We start from the raw sequence: 24760 nt of genomic DNA on the forward strand, positions 1-24760 counted from the left end.
CAGTCCTCCTCAATGCACTCTCGCTCCCAATTACCGTCTTTGAGTTCTTCCATAAACCCCCAGGCTCGTCGAGTTCTGCTCAAAAATGCATTTGCTTCTTGACTTTCAGCGAGAAAAGAGCTCGCTGCTACGCTTGTCAGGATTACGGTTGAAAGTTTCTAAGGGCCCGTAAAAGAAAAATAGTAAAAACTGACCTTACCATGATCTCTTAAATGAGCTGAAATGGGAATAAATTCGAGTAAGAAGAGTCTGATTATTTGCTTCTGAACGACTGACTAAACAGAGGAACTGTTTATTTACAACTGGTTAAACTGGAATGAAACATGCGTACTGAGTTGATCAGATGAGTTATGAAACGGCATTAGATCAAATTGAAGGTATATCCAATAAATAATTTATTTTGAAATAAGTAATTTTCAATTGATAGAACTTTGCAACACATAATTTGTATGTTCTGTATAATCAGGCAGATTGAGTCAAGAATTTCTACAGTTCAAGTCGTTGAGGGGATGAATTTAACTATTGAGGCATCCTCGGAGGCCCTGGGCGACGGACATGATCATCGCGAATGAAGCGCCCATTGTCATTGCTTGTCTAAAAAAGGATGAGCTTAGGGCTCCAGGATTAAAGTCCTCTTACCGGCTGGTATTCTTTACGAGAGCCATTCGTCGCTGCCCACCAAAGAGTCCCCCAGCAAAGCCAAGAACAGTTCCAGCGGCGCCACCAACTCCGCAGCCCATGATGCCGCCCATCATGATTGACTGAGTGCAGGGGCTCATTCCTCCGGCCTGGCTCATTCTAGATCGAACAGGACCATGAGAAAAATTGAACATAGAGTTGATCTAGTAGAAAGGCAGTAGTAAGTCGTGAAAGAAAATAAGGAAAAACTTGGAAAATGTACATGTAAACTTGCACAAAAAGAAGATGTCTTGTTGTAACTTTCTAGCTTTCTGAAGGCTTCTCATTTGTTTCGACAGGAGGTTGGTCCGTTTCCATAGCTTCTGAAGATGATGCTTCTTCGGTTTTCACCGCATCGCTAGAAGCTGCGGCTGGAGCGGCAGTTTCTTCTGGAGCCTTGGGAGTTGGGGTTGCTTCTTCCTGGGAAACTGGTTCAGCCTTGACTGCTTGTGATTGAGCTTCCATTTTGGCAGGTTCTGAAGCTAGAGTTGGCACTTCAGCTGCTACTGGTTTATCAACGTTTCCAACGAGCTGATTCATCGCGGCAAGAGGATTTTGCGCTACAGGAGCAGCGGAAACTGGAGCAACAGGAGCTGAAGCATCTTCGGTACTGACAGGCTCTGTTTTTGGAACATCGAGAGCTTGACGTTTAGTTGGAGCGGGAATGTTCGTCTCCATCTGCTCCAATTCTGCTTCGTTCGATTCCGAGACGCCGTTATTTTCCGTCTTGATTTCTTTCTCTTCTGCTGCTGCTTGTTGCTGAGGTGGATTCTTCGCAGCTTCTTCAGCGGCCAGTTTGGCTTGTCTCTCAGCTTCAAGTTTCTTGAGACGAGCTTTTTCTTCTTCCTCTTGGCGGCGTTTTTCTTCCTCTTTTTCTCGCTGTTTTTTGAGGTCTTCTTGCTTTTTCTGAAAAAACGGCTCACCCTTTCATTCAAAGTAGCGGAAACCTACCGTGTATTCTTTGAAGTATTCTTGTGGAGTCATTTCTGCGAGTCTTTTCCACTCCTAGAAATAATTACAGTCATTATTTGACGAGAAAACAGCCGTTTACATTTTCAAGATCTTCGGAGTTCTGCTCCCATCGTCGCTTCTTTGCTTCGTGTTCCTGTTTTGCTGAATCGATGTCGTCTTTTTTCTGCGCGATGCTGTTCGTCAGGCTCTAGAATGATATTCTTAAAGGGTCTTTCATGAGTGGTTTACGTTTCTGTGGTAGTCCAAGGCTTGAATCTGGTCCGCGCGCATGATTTTCATGTGATTGTTGACATTGTTGTCGGACAAAATCTCCAGCATGTGGTACGTATTCCGGTGATATCTGAAATTCTGGTAAGGAAGGGACAGAAAGAAGGAAGTACCTCATGGCATGAACTGCTCGATTGCTGCAGCTGTTGTCATCTGTAGCGACATCGTCGATAGGCTCCATGGAAAAGGTCATTTCGTCGTCGTCTCGGACTTCTGCCGAATCCCAGCGTTGTTTTTGCTAAAAATGACTCTTATTCCCGCTCAAAAGGAAATCATTTGGCACTTCAAAGGCCTGAGAGTCAAACTCCAGTAGGTTCTGGAACCTGTGAATTAACCCGAGTCCTGTTTTGCCAAAGATGAATATTTTTCGACAAAGGTTGCTTCGCTCCGCGCTCAAGAAAAAGCTGAATTACCTGAAGATAGTTCTGATACTGTGGCGAGCTGTAGTATCGCTTAACAAGCTCATGATACTGCTTCTTTTCTGAAATAAAACAGTCAATTCGAAATTCAAAGAAATACAACAGACCCGCATCATATCCTTGAATAAAAGTCTCGCGTTCCTCTTCCGCCGCATCGCGCCACATCTTCGCGATGAACTTGGAGATCTCCCACATCTTCATGTCCGGATTGTTCGTTTTCACCGTGTCCCAGTGTTTCTGAGAATATCTGACAAAGGGGGCGACTGGTTTCTCCGGCATCTTCGGCGCCCGTGGAGCTCCGTTTCGTCCTCGATGGTGGCCAGGAGTGAAGATGATCTTTTGCTGAGCAGGGTGAGCTGGGGGAGCGTTGCCGCTAAGGTACGCTGCCATGGAACTGTTGTCATTCTTTCGCGGCATTTTCAATCTGAAAGGATTCGATTTAGGTTTACTTAAATCTTTGCTCTTTCGGAACCATAACTCAGGTTTCATGTGATTGTATAAAGAAGAATAGATTTTCATTAAATGTATTAAGAATTCAGTTCTTTTAAAAAGTCGCGAACAGTTTCAGTATTTCTTTTTTGATAATTATCCGTTTCAGATAAAAGAGCAATTTTATATGCTTCATCTGCTTGCATCCCTTCGTCGTAGATAAACTCCTGTAAGCCAGGGAAATTCCTGAGAATGAGGACTAATTCTTGGCGGACTTCGATAGGGACTTCCGCTCGGCGAGAGAGAAGGAAAATAAAGAGCTTTCGTTGATTTATCGAGCTGCCCAGGGGGATGTCTTTGAGCAAGTGAAGTGTGTAGAGAGAGAAAAGCGGGAAACGTTCCAGGTATTCAACGAAATTCTCCATCGCGAAGGCTCCTTTTGTGTAGGCTTTCTTGAGATCAGAATTTAGTAAAGTTTTGCGACAAGGTTCCTTCTGATTCAATTATAATTATTTCAATATCGTTCCAAACAGTGCGATCCCTACAGAAGCTAAGGTTTCATTTTTCGAGGTTTCTTACATCAATCTCTACCAATTAATCGTATTCTGAAGCGAGTTATGGCCTCCAGAATCGGTTTTATCCGATACGATTTCGATCTTTTCCTGATAAGCTAGTCCCCATCTTTACATCTTCAGTTTTAAACTCATTGACGACGAAGTGAAGAAAATTTCTGGCAGCGATAATTTTGAACTTCAGCTCCTCATCTTTCTTTGACTCAATTAAAATAACCTTTCCTAGAGCGAAAGTCATGATATTTTCTTTGCTTCTTTCAAGAAAGATCGGCTTTAGTTGTTCATAATCGTAGTTTTTCTCGATGATGATTTGAATGAATTCTTTTGCCGCTGATTCGCCGATTTTGAAGAGTTCGAGTTCTTTGAGGTAGTTTTCAACGACGTTGTATAAAATGCTGACAAAAACGACGGAACTAGCGAGCCAAAACGACCAAAAAGCTCGTTTCGCCGTTGTCGGAGCTTTTGAATACCCTGCGACGTCCATGGCGATTCGCTGTAATCCATGAACTCTTGCTTCTTCGGAAGGAGTTAATTGACGATTTTTGACGGAGGCTTCTGTCAGGAGCTTCGGATCCTGGACACGGAATTTGGAAGGGATGAGCGGGTTCGAACCGATTGTTGAGAAGCGTTTTGAGATCCGAATACGATGCATGAGTTCTAGGAGGTGGAAATGAAAGGACTTGGAATTGAAGAATAGTTATAAGTACAATTGATAAGAAAAGTATAATAGAATTGAATAATTCAGTTTTACAGACAGAAGCTTTTGGGTTTTATTGATTTTACAGTAAGACAAAATTATACACCTCGTCCTGCTAGTTGTTCAGAAGCTCTCTCAAATCATCATGGTATTTTTCGACGTATTCGTCGATCTTTGGAAACTGCCCTTTCGGCGAGAAACCGAAGTAGTGTGAAAACACGACGACAGAATGAATCGAACCGTCCATCACGAAAAGATCGCTTTTTCTACCGTTCCGCAGAAGACGAGAGTGGAACATTTGTCCGTCGTTTTTGAGCACATCGCAATCGCAAACGGAAATTTTGCATTTCGGGAATGATTTCAAAGCGCTTTTAGAGATTTTTTATCAAGAGAAACGTATTTACAGTGGTTACCCATCTTAAGAGGCCCTAACTTAAGAGGACTTTTGCGTCAATTTGGCTAATTTTGTCATCCTAAAAAGTTCCAACTTAAGAGGACTTTCTTGATGATTTTTATTAAATTTCGGGAAATAAAGAAACTCGAAATCTTTGACTGCTTTTCTGGCCATTTTGAAGACGATGGCTTTGCAAAATACATAGATCCTGTATCTCTTTGTCATCGGGGAAGTTTTCATCGATCATTTTTCGTAACCATCTCGCGACTCCACGAAGTCTCATTTTATATTGGCGTTTCGGGTATAGTTGCTTGATTTTTTCTTCGAGCTTTTGCATTGATGCAGATTTCTTCTGCGTGAGTTGGTATTTGTGCTTCGTTTTCGATGACAGGATCGTAAACCTTTTGTTATAAAGGTTTGTAAATGTACATTTCGGAATATCTTGTCCATGCTCTTTTCGATAGAGCTCATTTACAGCCTTTTTAGCATTTCTTTTGTTTGCACCTTTCACCAAAATCTCTGCATACTTTTTTTTCTCGGCCATCGTCATGCGAATTCTCTTTTCGGACATGTTTCCAGCAAAATATTTTTCGAGGAATGAACAAGTTAAAGTTAAAAACATAAGTGCGCGCCTTGTTCTGGAAACAATAATCATGATCAATTTTTCCATCAAATGTCCAAATTTTGACTTCAGTAATGCTGCTTAGCTTCGACATTAGTGAGAAAAGAATTTTAAAATATGTATTCCTAAATTGACTCGAAATGTTCTAACTTAAGAGGACTTTCTCTCAGCCCTTGTCATCTCAAAAGGCCTCTTAAGATGGATACCAACTGTATATGCGAAAAATGATCAATAAAAACCTTCCTGTCAGGAATGATGAGCGGCGTAAAAAGCGGATCTACCATCAACTTCGACCACTTTTCCCTCAATTCTCTCTTCTCCCCCCTCAATTCAGAACCGTCACAGCTTGATTCCCTCTTCTTCCAGCCTTGAAGCTCTTCTTGATCGAGAAAGTTGGACGGATCAGAGTACGAGTTTTGTTCTTCCGTAAATTGGGTAAAATCGAAGCACTCATTCTTCGATATCATTTTGATCTTCCAAGGAGTGACTTCTTCGCCGATGAACCAGAGGAGAAAGTGGGCCATTGCGTCGAAAGTTAAGGGCGGGTAACGACGATTCCGCAGCTGACTGAAAGTAGAAATGAGATAAAGAAATCGAAAAGCCGTTTTCCCACGATTGTTTCCTTTACCTTGGAGTATCAAGAGGTCCACCAACCGCAGGATACATCAAATGAATCCCACTTGCCTTAAACTTCGAGTTCCTGATCAGCATTCTGTACCAAACTTCAACCGACATGTATCCGCCAGCGGAGTCGCCGGTGAAAACGATATTCTCCGGGTCAATTGAAAGTTTCGCCGCATTTTCAAAAATATACAAAGCTGCTTCGTAGCAATCTTCAACGGGCGTCGGGTAGGGATGTTCTGGAGCTTTTCGATATTCAGGGCAGATCACTGAAAATAGGAATAAGACTAAGGTCGAAGAGCTAAGGTAAGCGGGGTCCTCGATATTTCGATTTTATGCTTGTTTTGAGCCCTAACCCTAACCTTACTCACCGGTAACAGAATTCGCAACAGCAATAGAACTCACAAAGCTTCTGTAGAATCGGACTTGTCCAAGTGCAAATCCACCACCATGAAAATAAACGACGGCTCCTTTGTTCTCCAGATTCTCCGGCCTGTAAACGAAGATCTTGAAGTTTTCCAGCTCAATTATTTCTTCGTCACATTTTTCGCGTAATTTGGTGTGTTTGGCTGTTGCTAATCGACGGCGAGCGAGTTCTGATTTTGGTCCAAAGCCGAGTTTCATCAGAAATTGAATGATGGCTTTTCCGCGGACTCGGGCTAGCAGGGCAAAGTACATCATCGTGGAACCATCGGCGTTGGGAGGGACGAGACCGGGCTCGTAGAAGAAGTAGAAGATCAGGCCCTGGAAAATCCCGAGAATTGGCGAATTGGCGAGCCACCCTCCCGAGAGTCCGATAGCGAGACTGACAGATTCCCTTTTCATTCTACAGTTCAAAGATTGTGATCAGAAGAACGCGTAGTGCACTGTAATATATTAATAAGGGGAAATCGCATGATAAGCAGTGAAAAATATCACTTCTTCCTATCAATTTTCGTTTCTCTTATTTTTTTCTGCAAATGTCGGAAAATCTTCGAAAAAATTGGGAAAAATTGAGAGCAAGCGTTGAGGTCCTCCGCGTTAGTTGAAAAGTCCTCCGCCCACGATTGGTTGGCGGCGCGCTTTTGATGGAAAACAGAAAAAATAAGAAGAATGCGCTTGAAACTCAAAGCGGTCTAATTCAGTAGAAATTTTAGTTCTGTTAACTTCAACTCCTTTTTTTATTGAAAAAACTCTCAATTTTCGAGAATTTCATCAATGCTTGATTTTCCAAATTAAAAAATGATGATAATTGAAAAGGATAACGAAGAGCTATTCTTTGCTAATAACAAACATCAGATGTGCAACAACACAATCTTATTTACAATCAATAAAAGTATTTTAGACGGTCGGAAATGATATTTCTCATTTATTTCATGTCTAAATAGCAAAAGATTAACCTCGCGTTTTTATCATAGCATGAAATAGCATAATGCTTTTAATTTAAAAGTCTCTGTAAGCCTGCAGCGTTGACGATTATTTCTGGGATTACTTTTGCCGCATAACTTATGCGGCATAAGTCTCATGTAAATTTTCATAAGACCATGTATGTCGTTGCTTCTCCTGGATAACATACGGACAAATTCGCGAAAAAATGTTATGAAAAATTCTGAACTTTGAAAAAAAGCTCGATCATCTGCGGGAATTTTTGTCATCCCGATGTCAGCTCGCACGGTACACTTATCTTGTTATCTCTAAACGTTTTAAAATGGCGGATCCCAGAGTTACACCTTAGAATTAGAACTCAATGTAGACATGCGATAGCGTGAGGTGCACTTGCTCTGCGGCGCCAAGGTCGCGCTATCAGTTCTTTATAAACTTTCGGGTCGAAGGAAAACCATCAGATCTTTTTGATAGAAAAAGATAGAGAAAATAAAAATGAAACTTTTTGCTCTCGCTGCGACTCCGGTAAATACTTTTTTTATTATTTTTTGCAACGAAATTTTTGGAATATTTTTTGAACAAAATTTCAGGCTTTGGCGGAAAAATCCGCTGATCCGACTCCCTGGTTCATTTCTCTCGAAGACGAGCCGCAAAAATTCGCGGAAGAACCCTACACTCCCTACTGTTTGACGAAAGACATCAACGGCGAGCTCAAAGCTATCACCGAAGCCAACTTCTGCGACGGCGTTGCTGATTGCCCCGAAGGAGAAGATGAAGACGGCCGACTCGCGATTTGCAACCAGCCGACTACTGAGAGCGGCTGCTGCGCGGAAATCAAGGTCAACTGGAGCGGAGCAACTTGCTATGCTCTCGACACTTACAGGGACAAAGACCGATATTTCTGCCGAGAATACTATCCAAATGGAATCGACTTCATCACCCGTGAGCTCCGCTGGGAACCCTACCACGGCTGGTTCTACACCGACTTTGTCGGCAACTGGGGCTACTTCGCTGTTGGCAACTGGCAGCACGACGCAACTTGTATCGGTGAGCACGGCGAGTTTGAAGATAACTACAGCTGGACAGGATACAATTTGGCACTGAGCTGCAACGATGAAGCCCCAGCTCCTCGACCAGCACCCTGTGCTCATCATACTTGCCCGGACAACAAGATGTGCTCGAATAACTTGGATGTCGAAGGAGGATACGAATGCGTCAAGAGAGACAACGTCAGAGATCAATCCTTGAAGAGAATCAACACCATCGAAGGACACATTCAGGTAAAAATTCAATCGTTAACTATCGTATTTAAATAATCTTTTCTAGAGACTTTACGACTCCGTGACTGGAACCAGAGCTGGTGACCGATTTATTTTCCGAATGAATAAAGTCTTGACCTGGGCGAAAAACTCCTGGACTGGCGAATCCTGCCACGAAGGCGCTGCTGAAGATGCTGAAGATGTCAACGTCTTCTCGAAAGACAACATGTGCAAGCTCAATGGTCAAATCAACTCTGCTCTGAACAGCTGGGCGAGAAATTTCGCCTGCTCTGGCGACAAGGATTACTCGAGGAAGATCATCAAAGCAGCGAGAAAAAATCGAAACTTCTTCGATGTCAAAAATGATTGTTGATTCTGTTGAGCTTGATTATTTGAAAACAAGAGCTTTCTTATCCGAGGACATTGCTCTTATTTTGACAATAAAATATGGAAAAGAAGGATAAAAAGAGAGAGAGGAAATCAGATGAAAATTTCAGCATTCTTGATCATTTGGAACAGTAAATTCGATTCGACAGGAAAAGATCCTCTGAAGATCGCAGCTGACGTCATTCCATTTCTCCCATCCGTAGCTCTCAATGCAATTTTCATTGCTATGGGCGTCGTTGGGCTCGCCAGAGTTCCAGTTGTAAACGGTGCTTTCAACGCCGGTCATGGTAAACCATTGGTTTCCGTTTTTACGTTCGATTCCAAGCCACTCACGTCGACCATTTTTGACAGCGTGGTAAGCTTCAAGCTCTTCTTCGGTCATGAAAAAGGAAACGTGGCCTCCCTCGGCAACACATGTAGCCTCAGCGGTGACGAAATCGACTTCGGCAGTACCCATGTTTCGGAACTCCAAACAGGTTTTTAGCTTATTCAAATGTTAAAAGAAAAAATCGATGGTGATAAAATTTACCGGTGATTCAAGCTCAGAATCGTCGCACTGCTCTGACCCAAGAATGGTTCTTTCCACTCTGCAAGAATAGGCAAACATTTGATCAGGAGCACACGATCTGTCATTCCATTTGTGTAACGGGTTTGAGGCTGGGCGGCTGTGCACGCAATTTTCGTCGGAGTGCAAATCATTGGGCTCGTTTTCATCCCAATCGTAAACTGGGCTTTCAATACCCGTGAGGGTCAGCCACTTGTTGTCATCGCTGCGGTTGATTCCTAACCATTCATTGCGATCTTTCTTATGTTCGTAGTAGAACTCGAGCTCCTTGTCACTCAGAAAGAATGAGACGTCTCCATCAATAGCTCGACAACCGTCAATGGCCGTGTCGTAAGAGACCTTGTCAGTTCCCATGTCGAGGAATTGGACACATTTTTTCTAAATTTTTTGTTAATGTCAACAGCTAAATTTCAAATAAAAAGCTAAACTAATTCGACATACTGGCGATGCCAAAGTTGTCGTTGTTGTAGTGGTTGTCGTGGTTGTCGTGGTTGTCGTGGTTGTCGTTGTTGTCGTGGTAGTCGTGGTAGACGTGGTCGTTGTCGTGGTGGTTGTAGGCCATATTTCCGGACAGTCTTCCCAGACGTTAACAGTTGAGTCAATTCGACAGCGAAACATCTCGTCAGCCCAAGTGCACTCGACATCGTTCCACTTATCTGGAAAGCCATACATTGTAGTTGCACATTTTTGGCTAGGCGTGCTCGGCTGGTTCTTGTACCATGAGAAAATGGTTGCCGGCTCACCAGTTACGGTCGCCCAGCCACTTTCAAACGTGTCGTTTCGAACGATTCCTAGCCACTCTCGCGTCGCTCCGGGTCGATCTTGCCAAAGTTGAAGCTCTTTTTTGTCATTGAAAAAGGGGAGATTGCCACCAATTGACAGACAATAGTTCTGAGCGTCCTTTTGCTTTGATGTTGTATAAGGAGAAGTTTCGAAGGAGAGGCACGACTTTGTTGCGATTTGGCCAGCTTGGCAGATTGCATGGTGTTTGTGATTACAGTCTTCCTGTTGAACACTCCACGCAGTATGTCCAGCGAGCGACTGTTGCACATAGCACACCGTTTTATTCGGGAAGTATAGCCATGAGTAGTCAACGTTGTTGATCATCATGCTCTTTGCAATGCCGCTCTCATAGTTAGCTAGCCACATGTCTTTCAAGAAGCAGTAGGCCCGTGCTTGATCGTAAGTCATCTTTTCATCAGAGACATGAAAAGAAATTTCTTGGTCACGGTTCATGTTCTTCCGGGCGATGGTTGACATTTCATCCAGGGCTTTTTGAATTGCTTCGTATGCTTCAGCGCTAGAATCGTCAACACATGCGTAGGACTGAATCCATAGCTCAAGACGAGCGACAAGAGCTTCAATGTTCGATGATGGGCTGGCCTTTTCGTTGAAAGCAATGTCGAAAGTGACTGGTTCGAAAGTTGGGCTTGTAATTCCGGAATTGCAACTACCACCACTTTGGTAGAATCCCAAGATCTTTTTCACTTGGTCGTACTTTTGCTGAAATCTTCTGCCAAGACCCTGCTTATCAAAAGATTCACCGACCTGGTAGGCAAAAACGTCGCTTTCTCTGAAAAAGTCGAGGAAATCGGCCCGGCCTGAGCTTTCAAGAATCGTCAAAAAAGATGAAATTTTCATTTTCTACCGGTATTGACTGGCTTACAAATATCGATATATAAAATATCTTATTTGTGATGCACTAGAGAGGATGATACTATGCCCTCCTCAATGTCCTTTTATAGGGTGGGGAGTAGAGATAAAGCTCTTAACAATGTTGTTACATGGAACTTAGACCGGGTAAGAAGCCCCGTTATCAAACTTTTATCGCAATTTCGTCCGATAATGGGAAGTACTTCTTACCCCCGAAGTCTTTACTTGGAAGGAGAGTTCGCTCAATAAGATTTTTGAAGACTGCGGACTTATTGATGTTTTTCTTTTTTTATTACCTTGCGGAAATAGTTAAATACGAGCATGAATCGTCATGCATCCTGACAACATAATAACCACCTATAAATTCGTCTCTACATGCGTTAAATCTAAAAACTCACGAGCTTGCATCTTAGAAGAGAAAAAATCATGCTCTTGAAATTGTTGATTCTTTTTTCCATCGAAGTTCAAGCCGGTTACTTTGACCTCCAGTGCAGCAGAACTCATGCCAAATTGACCCTCAATACTGACACTTTCAGTTCAAGTAGCAAAGATCCTTCGTTTGATTCTGACCTGGTCGGGCTTTACTTGAACTCGGAAAGGAAAATGCCAGAGAATATCACGGAAGACTGCAAGCTGGAGAACAACATGGAATTTGCATACAACAGTTCTTGTCTTCATAATTCGACCAGTAGGAAAATCTTTGAGAGGGACAAAAATAAACTATTTTTAGCGTCTTCGGCTCCGGTTTATTCTGGTTTCATAATTCAATACGGAGTGGTTGATGACTCCTACATCTATATTTCAATTGATGAAGATATTGAATGCAATGAAGATTCATGGGACAATTATGTTCACCCTGACAATGCGATACAGTCCAAATCTGGTAAATTAAACCCATTTTTCAGCTCTGAAAATTATTCTAGAGGTCCAATCTTCAAGTCTTAAAGCAAACGGAACATTTGAACTGACTCCGGTTTTTAACTTGACGATCACAGGCGGCGACGGTCTTGGAGAGAAAATGACTGTAACAGCGACGAATCCATACGACTACAATTTGATCATTGACAAGTGCGATGTTCTGCTACAAAGCAAAGATTTCACGATTATCGAAAATCGCAAAATGACTTCAGTAGGGCTTGCTTTTGGCGGAAAGATGCTTTCCGAAGATTCTTTCGAGTTCAGACGATTTTCGATTTCGATGAATGTTGTGGACAGCATTGATGTCGCTTGTGATGTCACCTTCAAAAAATAATTTTTTTTTCAAAAAGTTCAGCTTGATCATTTGTCTTTTGAAATTGCAGAAGTTAATAAAATTCGGATTTATTCTCAGTCAACATGTTCGAGCTCGTTCCCTTTCGTTTGTCTTGACTCAATAAAATACTCAATATTTGCTCATGAACGGTAAAAGCGAAGTTTACAATTTTTTCTCGATTTTTCCACGCCCATTTACTAGAGTTTATGAAAAATGAAGAGAGAGAGCGGAAAAGTTGATTCGATAGAAATGAAAGAGAATACTAAAGAAAAGGGCGAGGAAGAAAAGGAAGTTGAGTTGAAAAAGAGGGGAATAATTGACTTGTACAAATATGCAGATGGACTTGATATACTCATGATCGTCATTTCTGGCTTTTTTGCGATCATTGCTGGTCTTCTCGTTCCCGCCGCCTACATCATTTTCGGCGACATGACCGATACCTTCGTAGACTTTGGTTTCCTCGGCGATTGCTCTGACGCAGAAGCTTATGAAAAATGCTTTCCAGGAAATTTCACAGAAGATCTCGACCTCGACCTCAACTTCAACTTCACAATCTGCGAATTCGCCGTTGAAAACTTCGACTACTTCCACGACTGCGCCAAAGAAGCCGTTGGAGGGTGCGTTGCGGATCCAGACAATGCCACACAGATTTGCACGCTTCTAGAAGACTTTGACAATTTTGACTTTCTCGGAACAATGACAGAATACTCTCTTTACTTCTGCTATCTCGCCATTGCTCAGACGCTTACTGCCGCTTTTGCTACTTCTTTGTCCATGTTTTCCGGTAAGAAACAGTTTCAAAGCCCCCTCTTTCAATCCCTTTTTCAGCTCAGCGCCAAGCAAACCGGATCCGAAAAGCCTACTTCGCCGCAACTCTTCGCCAAGAAGTTGCCTACTACGACACCGTCGATTCTGCCGTTACAGCACAAGCGATGACTCAAGAATCCAAAAAGATCCAAGACGCTATCGGCGAGAAATATTCGACCTCTTTGAAATGTCTAGCGTCCTTCGTTGGCGGTTGCGGTTTAGGCTTTTACTATGAATGGAAATACTCGCTAGCGATTTTCGCTTTCCTCCCAGCTATTGCTATTTCTGCTACTTTGATGTTCATGGTCGACAAGAAAATGCGCCGAGTTCGCGACGCTTCTTATGCCAAGTCAAATACTGTTGCTGAAGAAGTCTTTTCTGGTATCAGAACTGTAGCTGCTTTTGGCAAAGAAATTTACGAACTTAACAGGTTCAATTCGTCGCTAGAATTGTCGAAGAAAAATGGAATCAAATTTGCCCCGTTGAAAGGGCTTGCGATGGGCTTTTTGCCCTGCGTGATGTATGTCATGTTCGGCTTTGGATTCTGGTATGGTGGACAATTGATCCTTTTTGAAGGCTGGACGGTTGGGGAAATGTTCACTTGCTTGCTTGTCGTTCTCATTGGCGTCACCCTTCTTTCCCTGTTTTTCACGAATCTTGAATATTTCACCTCCGCCATCGTTGCAGCCGAAAAACTGTACCATCTGATCGAACGAGAATCGACCGTCAATTACGAGTCATCCGCAGGCGCATCTGTTTCGGAAAAGTTCGAGGCGGCCATAGAAATTAAAAATTTATCGTTCAAATATCCGACTCGCGATCAAACTGTTCTGAATGGCATTTCGATTGACGTCAAATCTGGGCAAACCGTTGCGCTCGTTGGCGAATCTGGCTCTGGAAAATCCACTGTGATTCAACTTCTTCAACGATTTTACAATTATGAGCATGGGGAGATCCTCATTGGAGGGAAGAGAATTGAGCATTATTCGGTCCAAGAGTTGAGGAACCAAATTGGGGTGGTTAATCAAGAGCCGATTCTGTTCAACAAAACTATCGCGGAGAACATTCGCTTGGGATGCCCCGAAGCGAGCGACAAAGAAATAGAAGCAGCACTAGCGGAGGCAAATGCACTTGATTTCGTCAAGAAGCTGCCCGAAGGAATCCATACGATGGCCGGGCAGCAAGGAGGACTGCTATCTGGTGGTCAGAAGCAACGAATTTGCATCGCTAGAGTTTTGGTAAAGAAGCCCAAGCTGGTTCTTTTGGATGAAGCAACTTCCGCGCTCGATTTGAATTCAGAAGCGCTGGTTCAAAAAAGCTTGGAAAACATGGGAGTGAACAGAACTGTCGTCGTTGTTGCCCATAGATTGGCGACAATAAGAAATGCGGATGTTATTTATGCCCTGAGGGATGGTAAAGTCGTTGAATACGGGACTCACGAAGAGTTGATTAAGAAAAAGGGATATTACGAGCAGTTATGTATGCTTCAAGGAATGGCTCAAGAGCAGGGAAAAGAAGAAAAAGTCAAGAAAACGGAGATTGTTGAAAAAACGAAGAATGAGAATGAAACTGACTTCGGCATTGATTCAAGAGACATTTACACAAAAAGCGTTTTTGCTGAATTGATGAAGTTGAACAAACCAGAGCTATGCTACATTATTTTTGGATGCTTTTTTGCTCTCATTGCTGGTGCTGTTGAGCCATTCTTCGCTGTGGCTATCGCTGACTTTATTTATGTATTTTCGGAGAGTAAAGACGCAGATGGAAACCCAATTACAGATGAAAAACGGGAAGAAGAAGTGCTTGTCTGGGCGTTAGTCACTGGTGGACTTGGCGTTATACTGATGGTTACTGTTTTTCTTGGTAAGAAATCTTTTCTGAAATAAGGACCTCAATTCATTCCTAGAATACTCCTGCCTTGGAAAAGCCGGAGAAGAGCTCACTTATCGAGTCCGTTCTCTTACCTTCCGCTCCATCGTCCACCAAGAAATGGCCTTCTTTGACCAGGAAGAACACACAACTGCACAGCTTCAAAATAAACTCGCCACTGATGGCGACGCTATTCAGGGCGCTACAGGGACGAGAGTCGCAAATGTGATAAAAAATTTCATGACCCTACTCGTCAGTTTAGCGATCGGATTTTTCTTCAATTGGATCATTGCTTTCGTAGCCATCGCGTTCATCCCTTTGATTGGCGCCTGCCAAGTGGTCATCAATAGAATGCTCAGCGGAGCTGGAGCCGAGGCAGAACGAATCGCGTTCGAGTCCGCTCAGATCATCGCTTCGGAATCAACGAAGAATATCCGTACTGTAACATCTCTCCAGTGCCAAAGAACGCTCAAGAACGAGTTTGCTAAGAATCTCGAAAAACCAGCAAAACAGCAGAGAAAGAAAGCAATTGTAGTCGGTCTTGCGATGGGCTTTGCCGATTCATCCCTTTTTCTAGCCTATGCGAGTTGCTTCTGGCTCGGAGCCTGGCTAATTGACAATGGAACTTATGAATCAACTGAATTCGACAACATATTCAAGGCTATGATGGGAGTCGTTTTGGAGCCATGGTTTTGGGCCAGAACACGGCTTTCATGGCGAATTATACTGAAGCGATCCTAGCTGGGCGGCGATTATTGACGATTATCGAAAGTAAGCCTTCAATAAATGTGGAAAACTGTGGTGGGGGAGTCGAACAACTTGAAAATTGCCAAATTAAAATGCAGGAAAGTGATTATTTTCCTAGATTTTGAGTCTTTGAACGGTTTAAATCACATTCTCAGAGCATAAATTTCGCATATCCAACGCGTCCAAAAAATCAAATTCTCAAAAATTTCGAATTGGAGCTCAAACCTGGTGAAACCGTGGCTCTTGTTGGTGAGTCTGGCCAAGGAAAATCGACGATGGTGCAGTTGATATTGAGATTTTATGACGCTGATGGTGATATTTTAATCGACGGAGTGCGACTCAAGAGCTTGAATATTTCCTACCTGAGGTTTTTTCTTCTCCAAAATATCGAAAATCGTATGTTTCAGGTCGATGATTGGGTTGGTAAGCCAAGAGCCGGTTTTATTCAACGGATCTATTCGAGAAAACATTCTTTACGGCAGCCAAAACAAAAACATTCCAGAATCGGAGATTGAAAAAGTCTGTCAACAGGCAAATGTGCTAGAATTCGCGGCAAAAATGGCGAATGGACTGGATACAAATGTAGGAGAACGAGGAGGAAAGCTCTCTGGAGGGCAAAAGCAGCGAGTGGCAATTGCGAGAGCGTTGATAAGAAATCCAAAAATAATGCTCTTTGATGAGGCAACCTCGGCGCTGGATAATGAGAGCGAAACCATCGTGAAAAAAGCACTTGATGAAGGAAAGGGTACTCGACTTTTTAAAGAATATTGAAGAACTAATTTGAATACCCACAAAAGCTCGGAAAGGCAAAACGTGTCTCGTGATCGCGCATCGTCTTTCTTCGATTTCTTTCGCCGACAAAATTGGAGTTTTGAAAGAAGGGAAGATCATCGAGTTTGGCTCGCATGAAGAACTTTTTGCCAAGCGCGGCGCTTATTTTGAACTGATGCAAAGTCAGGTCTAGATTTTCCAATACTGTTACTGTATTTAATAAACTATCACTACTGATATTTTTCCTGAAGATAGTTGATAGAATGAAAAGCTTTCATTTTATGTTCGTATTTTTCAGTTTGAAATGTTTGTATATATTTTTGAAACGGAAGTCTTATGAGCATAAGATCTTATTTTCCTTAAAAATCATTAATAGAAAATAAATGACAGAGACAAGTATTGTTGATTTGATGAAGAAGATCATCGACATCTTCAACGAGCATGCTGGTGGAGACAACAAACTTGACAAAGAAGAATTGAAGCAGCTGCTTATTCAAGGTAGAGATGTTCGTTCATAACATTGAATTGTAAGATAAGTCTACTTGGATGACCCCTCACTTTTCTCGTCCGAAGAAAAGGCGCAAGAAGTCATGAACGACTTTGACAAGAATTTGGATGGGAGCGTGACTTTCGAGGAATTCATCATGCAGATGGCTAAAATGTCTACCCAGTTCAAAGATGACAGCGAGGGCAATTCCAATTCCAATTAAAACGAGATGCTCCCGCTTCGTTTTGACTGTCGGCGAAATGCTTGTTTGCTACAAATAAACGCTTTGATGAATGGTTATTTTTCTACAGAATAGGTTAAATACATCTAATCTTTTCCGAAACATTTACAAAGCGAAGCTGCCCGGGCCTAGAAATTAGATTCAAACAATGTTTATAACAAAATAAAACAATCCTTGAGCTCCAAGGCCGCAAGGTATATGCACCACTTGTCAAGCTTGTACTTTTTGAACCCGGGCCTTCCAGAGCTCAGAATAAACTTTTTTCAACAGAGAAAATTTTGATCATTTCAACAGAAAAGAGAAAAATATAAGAAGCAAAGCAGGGCTCAGGAAGCTGTCTAGAAAACCTGAGTCAGCCCTCAGAGCTAGAAAAGGAAGAGGATTCGAATAAAAATAATGGCGAAGCCGCTTTGCGGCTTCGTTTTTCGAAAAGCCGCTTCGCGGCTTTAAATTTTAGCTCTCGTTGGATCCTGACTTAGGTTTTCTAGAAAATTTTCCGAGCCTAGGAGCAGTGAAGACCATTGGTTGAATTAATTTTCCTACAAAATCATCAGCTGCTAGATACAGTATCAACAATGGTAATAAATTCATCATTTTATATGTTTATCGTTTTATCGGAGCATGTTCAACCTGTCAGGTTGCCGATGATCCCTGTCTTCTTTTGGGACATTTATTGAAGTTGCAAAGGCACGTGGCTCTTTGGACAAAATAAAGATGATAAAATAAAAACACTCCTTGCCTTTTTCGCTATTCGTACACACAAATACAATAATATGTTTATTAAGATTCGAAAGATCAGCGAACCATGAAGGGAACTGGAAAATAGACGGACTATTTCAACAAAATTCAGCAAGAAAGAAAGCTTAAAACTGAGAGAACGATGGAAGATGCGGAGATGTTGGAGGGAGATGGTAAGAATTAATCCGTTTATGTAATTTTTCAAATGTTTTGAAGCGATCAATTTGCTCGCTTTTTCGATTGAGACGAATATCGCGAGGGGACATACGACCGAAAGGATCGAAAACGAAGAAATGACGTTGATGAGTGAACTCAAAGAAAATGCCTTGAAAATTTTCATCCACAATTAAATTTTATTATTATTTAAAACGAGACAAATTTTAAGCATTCGAAGACCACAAATGGTTGATCATTCTTATTGGCGTCGTTCAACTCTTGCTGATTGTTGTTTTCATTATAAAGGTTGGAAACCTTTGAAGATGTTTAGTAAGATAATTTTTAAGAACGTGATTCAACTCATGGCAAAACGAGCTCTTGCAAGGAGAGTTCCATCAATTCGCGTCAGGTAAAAGATGCTTCATTAAATATGGTTGTTTTGGCGGTTCGAGAAGACAAGTGTTAAACATATTTCTTTGCTAGTGTGGTGCAGCAAATCGACATGCGGGAAGAGAGTATCCATCTTATGCCGTCTAGTTCTCTTCAGTCAAAATCTTCCTTATGAGCTTCAATTCTTTCCTGAGCTGATGATACAATATGTATTCAAAATTTCAAAAAGCACAAGTTGAAATAAAAAATATCTGATTAACCTTTTGATATGCATTTTAACTGAAATTGAACAATGATGCTAGCCGATTCGGGATCAAGACAAATCCCAGCATCCATTTTTCAGTCATGCTGATTGAAAAAAGAGCACCAAGCTGAAAACGAGAGATAGTACGATAGATGGTAAACTTCAAAGATAATTTCGTGTACAAAGATTCGAAAATTCAGTGAAGTATGACGGGAACTGGAGAAGAGACAGAAAAATTGCCAGTTGGAATAATATTGTTTCACGAAAAGAAAACCTAAAAATAAAAGATATGGAGAATGTGGAGATATTCGAAGAAGAAGGTAGAATCGAATCAATTTATGTAAATTTTGACTGTTTCAAAGCCATCAATTTGCTTGCTCCTTCATTTGAGCTTAGCTCACCAACGGAAAGTACGACGACAGAACAACAAATAGTAGAGATGGGTATTATAACTGAACTCAAAGGCATGCTTCAAAAATTACGGTCCTTCCAAGTGTTTTGTTTGAGGAGGAGCTCCTTATTCAAACTCATTTGTATATTCAAAATACCAAGCATTTGTAAGAGCTAAAATGGCTTATTATATATATATTTTTCCAATTGCAATCGTTCAAGCCGTGCTGATTCTCATTTTCATTCTCAAGGTAAGATGATTTTGAAGGATCAAGATTTAGAGGAAATTGTCTGTTTATTTCAGCACGTGATGAAATTTCTGGCGAAACGAGCAGCTGCTAAAAGACCTCAATCAATTCGAGTCAAGTAAAAAACATTCTCAACTCATTTCTAGCCTTATTTCTAGCGTGGTGCAGCAAATCGACCTTGGCGAAACCCAAAACTTGGTCTCCTAGCTTGCCTTTCTTCTCAGCTCCTCTCATAAAAAAAGCAACTCCCAAAAGCACAATATGAAAAAACACTAATAAAAAGAAGGTAGCTGATTAAAAATTCTCTTCTTTCTTAATTCTTTTTCTTCCTGCCCGTCCATAATAAAGTTACCGTCCATTTATTGCTGCCCTCTCTTTTGTACAGTTAAGATATTTCATTATTGGGTAATAAGAGCTCAAATGAGAAAGATATGACAGGTGGCGGGGATATTAGACCTGTGGTAATCGCCTTTACGCCGCGAGAGACGTGACTTGCTCCCACAAAAGCGAAAGAGCTTAAAGCTCAACTACTTACAAATAGAAATAAACACATCTACAGACGAACAGAGAACTCGAAATAAAAGAAAAGAAAATGGACCAAGAAGAAGAGCCAGGTAAAATTGCCCGTTGATTCATTTTATCATTTATGATTTTCTAGCAGATTTTCTGACTGAATGAATATTTTGTCAGTCAGAATTTCCGGGCCAGGAATAAAAATAAATAAAATTCTTTTGAAAGAACTTTAATATCGAAAGCTGAGAATTTATTAAGTTGGATATAGGAGCTAAAATGTTTCTGCGAGAAAATTAACCTTCAAAGGTTCCAATTTGACTTTTTCCTAATTGCCAATCAGTGATTGTATAGTCTTTTCTACAGAATGAAGACTTCAGTAAAACCTAAAGAAAAAGCCTGTAAATGGGAATTATTAATTATTCTTCCTTGCCCCCGAGTTAACCTTCATTTCTCCTTCAGTAATCACAAAAGCAATGGTCGAAGATATGCAGTATCACAGGGACATCGAGCGGACCGTAAGTGCTTCACTAATTAATTTGCCCTAAAAGCATTGCTTAGCTCTTTTCTGTCGCCGCAGAAGACCTCGTTGCCTTCGTTCAAGCTCAATATCATCAAGGTAATTTACAATTTAACAACTTTGATTAAGTATTTTTCAGATTTTCTGATGCATCAAGAAGGCCCGAATCCTTTCCGCCGCGAATCTTCCTGTGTCATAAGCTAAGAAAAAAAGCACTCGCCTTATTGAATTATAAAAAAGATCCGTTTGTCTTCATTTATCCTTTCAAATAAACTCTTGTTGATTAACTTTGCCTTGCTCAAGCCGAAAAAACTTTTCCTATTAAAAATTAACGTCTTTATAAATAAAATATTCAGAAAAATGCTGAATTACTGTTTTGATTAATCATTCATTTTTCAACCGGAAATCATATTCAATCAAGTGGTTACTTAGGCATATCATTATTTTAAACGAGAAAAAATGGATGTTGGGCGCGTTGCAGGTAAAACAAAGGGATCATTTGTCACTTGCTACAGTAGTTGATGTTTAGCGTGCATGGTAAAACCTGCTGAATCTAAAGTCGAGGAAGCCCAAGATGCTGGATATTTCCAACGATTAAAGAAACAATACGAGCTGCTGTCCAAAGCAATCAATGATGCCGGCAACGCAACTGACGATGCTGAGGTCTTCTTGGGCGGCGTTGTCGACGAAGTCAGGGCAATTTCTCAACCCTAAAGAGGCAGGCTCCTTGAATAAATCATTAGGAGCCAAATAACGCTGTTTTGTCATTATTATCTCTTCGAAAAATGATTAAATCTTCAAAAAATGGCACTTGAATTGAAACTAAACCCCCAGATGATAACAAAATGATCCTGCAGAAAACCCCCAGATAATAATTTTGCCGGTTGATAGGAAGCTAATCGGCTTATTCCCCCTTTAAATAAAAACTTGCAAATATATTTTATGCATAATTGACTAAATCAGGCAAGGTTTCATTGGTAGCATAAAAGTTGTAGTCGCTTAAGATACCAATAAACCTGTGCAGTTGATAATTTTATGAAGGCAATTTATTTCGGCTACGATAAGAGGAAGTTGGAACTAGAGGTAAATAAAAAACAGCTTTTTTGAAGAGAAATTTTCACAATAATTGAAAGAAGACGAGAGTTGGAAGGTAAAAAGAGCTACGAAAGAAAATTCGTTGGAACTGGAAGAAAATGCAAAGAGTTTCTGAAAGAATTGATTTTGCTACTAATGAAGAAAAAAGGTTAAACGCTGACTTCTCCGCCACGAGGGTTGAGGCGTTTTGCCTGCCACCAGACAAAGCCGAGGGGAGCTACGCAGCTGAGGATCATGATCGAGCCGGCCATTCCCTCTTTCTCGATGACTTTATTATTGAACTAGAAATATTAAACGAATAAAAATACTGAAAAGACCTCTCTTTACCTTGTAAGCAGTATGAAGAATGCCAAAAATGCCGCCAACCAGGGCAAGAACGATTCCAATAAGGACGTTCGACCACTCCGTTCTGCCCCAGTTGAAATGCTTGAACGGCCACATCCACTCGTTCCATTTCCAGGCGAAAATTATCAAAGTAAAGAATTGATAAACCCAGCTTAAATCATTAAGTAAGAAGGCTTATTAGGATTACTCAAAAAAGAGCCGTTTCTGACAATCAAGGGGCCGCTTGCTCGCGAAGCACGGTAATTAAAATCGAAGCCGCAAGCGGCTTCTCGATTTTTACCTAAAAACTTACATCCAGTTGCCGCAGAAAATTGATATTCCATACAAATTGCCTCCTTCGATCCGATCAAAATTAATTTCCAAAATGAGGGTACCAACAAAAGCGAGCAGAAAAGTCAGGAGCTTTGTGCATCCCTGAAGAGTGAAGCAGAAGGCGAGCAGGGTGTGGAATGCGAGCTGGATATTGCACATTCTAGCAGTAAAAGATATAATTTCTGTTAGGAAGAAAGAGCAATAAAATACTCTCTTTGTTGAGAGCTTTATGACGCGGTAAAGGAGTACTGGAGTAACTCAAGCATGAAAATAAGCGTTTTTAAAATTAGGAATATAATTTATTGATGAAGGAATCGACGGTCGGAGCCGGCAGCCTGTGTAAAAGACCTTGAGACCTCAAAGGATCCCGAAACAGTTCTCAGGATCAAAGCCGCGAAAGGGCCCCTCAATAAATGCTCTATGAATCTGAGAGCAAAGCCAATTCGATGAGCCTGACTAAGGTTTTGAACAGAGGCTGCCGTGCCCAGATTAAGGATGAATTATGAATATGAACTTGCGGAAAGAAAGCTTGCATGCAGAAGAATGATTGAATTAGCGGGGGAGAAAAGAGACTTTGATCTCTTTGGAAGGGTTGGCTAAAAACGCCGTTGTTCGTATTTTCTTGATGTCGTCGACAAAATCGCTTGGAAATTGCACTTTGAAGTTTTTCAGAATTCGCATCAAACCCAAACGCGCTAAAAACCATGAAATTAGCTTCAAAGGGGAGTTCCTTACATTGCATATGAGCAAATCGCATTCCAACACAATTTCTAGGCCCAACGCCGAAGGGAATGAAAAACGGCGCTTTTTCCAACGCAGGATTTTCAATCCATCTATCTGGCCGGAATTCGCGCGCCTCTGGGCCCCAGTATTCTTCAATTTCATGGAGGTAGTCGACTGGTACTTCGAGATTGCTTCCTTTTGTTAAGGGAATGCCGTTGATGACGACGTCGTGGTCACAGTAGCGGAACTGGAAGATTGCTGGAGAAAATAGACGCAGGCATTCGTTCAAAACGGCGATCAGGAGAGGCAATTTCTTTGAGTTGAGATTTTCGTACTCTTCTGGGACGTCTTTTACTTCCTAAAATGGTCAAAAATTATGGAAAAATTGTCGAAAATGGTTTGATCAAAAGCACGGTTCACTGCTTTTTTCGCTGGTAGCCCTTGATAATTTTCTATTTGTACCTCATAGAGTCGCTGCTGAAGCTCTTCGTCCTTGCAAATATTGTAAATCGCCCATTGAAGCAATGAAGCGCTGGTTTCGTAGCCAGCTCCGAAGAGAACGAAGATCTGGCTGATGATTTCATCTTCTGTTAATCCCTTTGTGGCGTCCTTTGCATCTTCATCCGATATTCTGAGCTTTTTGAAGGCGCTGAGAAAGTTTCGCTGCTCCGTTTCTTGAGTGTCCGCCGCGAGCATGGACTTACAGTAGCCCGTGAACCATCTATGAGATCTACCAATTTGATTCATTAACTCAAAGAGTACCTGATTGCTTTGCTTGCATAGATTTTGATATCCAGCTTGTCGAGTAAACTTCCAAGGCCCGGGAAAATGAAGAGGAGAAAGATCTGAGGTCCAGGAGTAAGAATTTCGTTGAAATATTTCAATTCTTTCGAGTTGTCAAAGTCCTTGATCGAAGCCAAGTCCATTTGGAATCCCATGGCGGCGGCTAAAAACGCATCCATCGTATATTTCCCCGACACTGTTCTCGGATTGATGCTTTCTCCGTTCAAATCTTTGATTTGTTGGACAAGAACATCAAGTCGTGATTTCGTCACTGCCATCATTTTCTCAAGCTGAACGTTCGAGAAGCTCGGTGAGACAGACTGCCGAACTCGTCGCCAAATTTTGGGGTCAGCAAGTACATCCATCATTTTGCTCATTTCCTTTCGAAGGGCTCGACAAAATGTATACAAAACCTGATTCAGGATCCTTAGAACGCTTTGAAAATAGCCGCGAATCCTCATTCATATCCTGGTTCGTCTATTCAACATTATTCCAGGACCCTGACTCAGGTTTTCTTCAAAGGTTGCCGAGCCCAGCCTTGCCCATTCCGAAGGAGCCAATGTCAGGCTGTCGATTTGTGAACGAGCCAAAGTGGGTCGTGAAAATCGGCGTCAGAAGATCAACATCAACCGACAAAACGACCGGAGATAGAAGACGATAGAAACCAACTGTTTTTCTATTCTTGGCACGAAGCTCTTCATCTGCCAACTCCACCAGGCCGTTTTCACGAGCGTAGTGGCCACAAGTTCCGAAGGTTAAAAGAGAGGGAGTGAGGATGGGGATTCCCCAGTCGTTCATCGCCGTCCATGAGTACCGAATGTAAGCGTAGCTGAGAGCAGTTGTTCCGAGAGAAATCTAAGAATACATATAGGTGGTTCCTAAGACATTATTTCTGCCAGTTTCTGTACGCCAAAGAGCCGCTTGCGGTTCCGAGCAAATGAAAATTGTGTTCAAACATTTACTCCTCGAAAAAAGGAGATTGCGTTTTCAGAAATGGATGGTAAGGATAGTACCTTGACCCAGAGAGGAGGGTTTTTGAGCTTCTCCGGAATCGCTACATTTGAAATTTCTTTTGGAAGGCGACTTGACAGCCCCTTGATCTCCTTTGAAATCGAGTCAAAAATCCCGTCCATCCGATTTCTTGAAAATTTTGACTTTTTAACCAATTGATTTCACTGATGTTGAAAGTTCAAAACTACCTGGTTAATAATTAGTCATATTTTTAGGATTTGGAA

The 24760-nt window shown here is 41.6% G+C and overlaps 8 protein-coding genes and 4 long non-coding RNA genes across 12 annotated transcripts; 7 read left to right on the forward strand and 5 right to left on the reverse strand.

Annotated features, from left to right (window-relative positions):
- Positions 1-380: 380 nt before the first annotated feature.
- Positions 381-2761, reverse strand: LOC145698715 (uncharacterized). Its single transcript, XM_081775927.1, has 8 exons — positions 2444-2761; positions 2331-2398; positions 2031-2155; positions 1879-1990; positions 1730-1837; positions 1630-1683; positions 640-1584; positions 381-594 (listed from the first exon to the last, which is right to left on the reverse strand). The coding sequence occupies exons 1-7, from the start codon at positions 2751-2753 to the stop codon at positions 943-945; spliced, it is 1419 nt and encodes a 472-aa protein (XP_081632053.1). The 5' UTR covers positions 2754-2761; the 3' UTR covers positions 381-594; positions 640-942.
- A 1388-nt stretch (positions 2762-4149) lies between these two features.
- Positions 4150-6500, reverse strand: LOC145697738 (arylacetamide deacetylase-like). Its single transcript, XM_081774951.1, has 4 exons — positions 6043-6500; positions 5679-5940; positions 5261-5617; positions 4150-4402 (listed from the first exon to the last, which is right to left on the reverse strand). The coding sequence occupies exons 1-4, from the start codon at positions 6494-6496 to the stop codon at positions 4150-4152; spliced, it is 1326 nt and encodes a 441-aa protein (XP_081631077.1). The 5' UTR covers positions 6497-6500.
- Positions 6501-7498: 998 nt separating this feature from the next.
- On the forward strand, positions 7499-8753 carry LOC145697290 (uncharacterized). The gene is made up of 3 exons (XM_081774475.1): positions 7499-7558; positions 7624-8313; positions 8360-8753. The coding sequence occupies exons 1-3, from the start codon at positions 7529-7531 to the stop codon at positions 8663-8665; spliced, it is 1026 nt and encodes a 341-aa protein (XP_081630601.1). The 5' UTR covers positions 7499-7528; the 3' UTR covers positions 8666-8753.
- Positions 8667-10941, reverse strand: LOC145697289 (macrophage mannose receptor 1-like). The gene is made up of 3 exons (XM_081774474.1): positions 9686-10941; positions 9209-9622; positions 8667-9163 (listed from the first exon to the last, which is right to left on the reverse strand). Exons 1-3 carry the CDS (start codon positions 10883-10885, stop codon positions 8786-8788), a joined length of 1992 nt encoding a protein of 663 aa, XP_081630600.1. The 5' UTR covers positions 10886-10941; the 3' UTR covers positions 8667-8785.
- Positions 10942-12353: 1412 nt separating this feature from the next.
- On the forward strand, positions 12354-15664 carry LOC145698896 (ATP-dependent translocase ABCB1-like). The gene is made up of 3 exons (XM_081776132.1): positions 12354-12933; positions 12978-14819; positions 14863-15664. Exons 1-3 carry the CDS (start codon positions 12363-12365, stop codon positions 15564-15566), a joined length of 3117 nt encoding a protein of 1038 aa, XP_081632258.1. The 5' UTR covers positions 12354-12362; the 3' UTR covers positions 15567-15664.
- Positions 15665-15730: 66 nt separating this feature from the next.
- Positions 15731-16367, forward strand: LOC145699224 (ATP-dependent translocase ABCB1-like). Its single transcript, XM_081776487.1, has 2 exons — positions 15731-15939; positions 15980-16367. Exons 1-2 carry the CDS (start codon positions 15848-15850, stop codon positions 16341-16343), a joined length of 456 nt encoding a protein of 151 aa, XP_081632613.1. The 5' UTR covers positions 15731-15847; the 3' UTR covers positions 16344-16367.
- Positions 16368-17599: 1232 nt separating this feature from the next.
- Positions 17600-18147, forward strand: LOC145699889 (uncharacterized). Its single transcript, XR_014134104.1, has 3 exons — positions 17600-17649; positions 17857-17982; positions 18026-18147. It is a non-coding gene; the product is annotated as an uncharacterized LOC145699889 (long non-coding RNA).
- Positions 18148-18197: 50 nt separating this feature from the next.
- On the forward strand, positions 18198-18581 carry LOC145700370 (uncharacterized). The gene is made up of 3 exons (XR_014134197.1): positions 18198-18271; positions 18313-18374; positions 18449-18581. It is a non-coding gene; the product is annotated as an uncharacterized LOC145700370 (long non-coding RNA).
- Positions 18582-18856: 275 nt separating this feature from the next.
- On the forward strand, positions 18857-19583 carry LOC145699824 (uncharacterized). Its single transcript, XR_014134090.1, has 4 exons — positions 18857-18919; positions 18962-19240; positions 19294-19355; positions 19396-19583. It is a non-coding gene; the product is annotated as an uncharacterized LOC145699824 (long non-coding RNA).
- A 145-nt stretch (positions 19584-19728) lies between these two features.
- LOC145699749 (uncharacterized) lies at positions 19729-20563 on the forward strand. Its single transcript, XR_014134072.1, has 4 exons — positions 19729-19851; positions 20210-20265; positions 20309-20366; positions 20407-20563. It is a non-coding gene; the product is annotated as an uncharacterized LOC145699749 (long non-coding RNA).
- A 743-nt stretch (positions 20564-21306) lies between these two features.
- On the reverse strand, positions 21307-22295 carry LOC145696303 (uncharacterized). Its single transcript, XM_081773317.1, has 3 exons — positions 22000-22295; positions 21690-21858; positions 21307-21643 (listed from the first exon to the last, which is right to left on the reverse strand). Exons 1-3 carry the CDS (start codon positions 22176-22178, stop codon positions 21512-21514), a joined length of 480 nt encoding a protein of 159 aa, XP_081629443.1. The 5' UTR covers positions 22179-22295; the 3' UTR covers positions 21307-21511.
- A 26-nt stretch (positions 22296-22321) lies between these two features.
- Positions 22322-24670, reverse strand: LOC145696302 (cytochrome P450 3A29-like). The gene is made up of 6 exons (XM_081773316.1): positions 24539-24670; positions 24063-24380; positions 23505-23905; positions 23205-23463; positions 22755-23100; positions 22322-22714 (listed from the first exon to the last, which is right to left on the reverse strand). Exons 1-6 carry the CDS (start codon positions 24656-24658, stop codon positions 22572-22574), a joined length of 1587 nt encoding a protein of 528 aa, XP_081629442.1. The 5' UTR covers positions 24659-24670; the 3' UTR covers positions 22322-22571.
- Positions 24671-24760: the final 90 nt, after the last annotated feature.

This window comes from Oikopleura dioica, chromosome 2 (genome assembly GCF_907165135.1).
Source record: "Oikopleura dioica chromosome 2, OKI2018_I68_1.0, whole genome shotgun sequence".
Taxonomy (NCBI): Eukaryota; Metazoa; Chordata; class Appendicularia; order Copelata; family Oikopleuridae; genus Oikopleura; species Oikopleura dioica.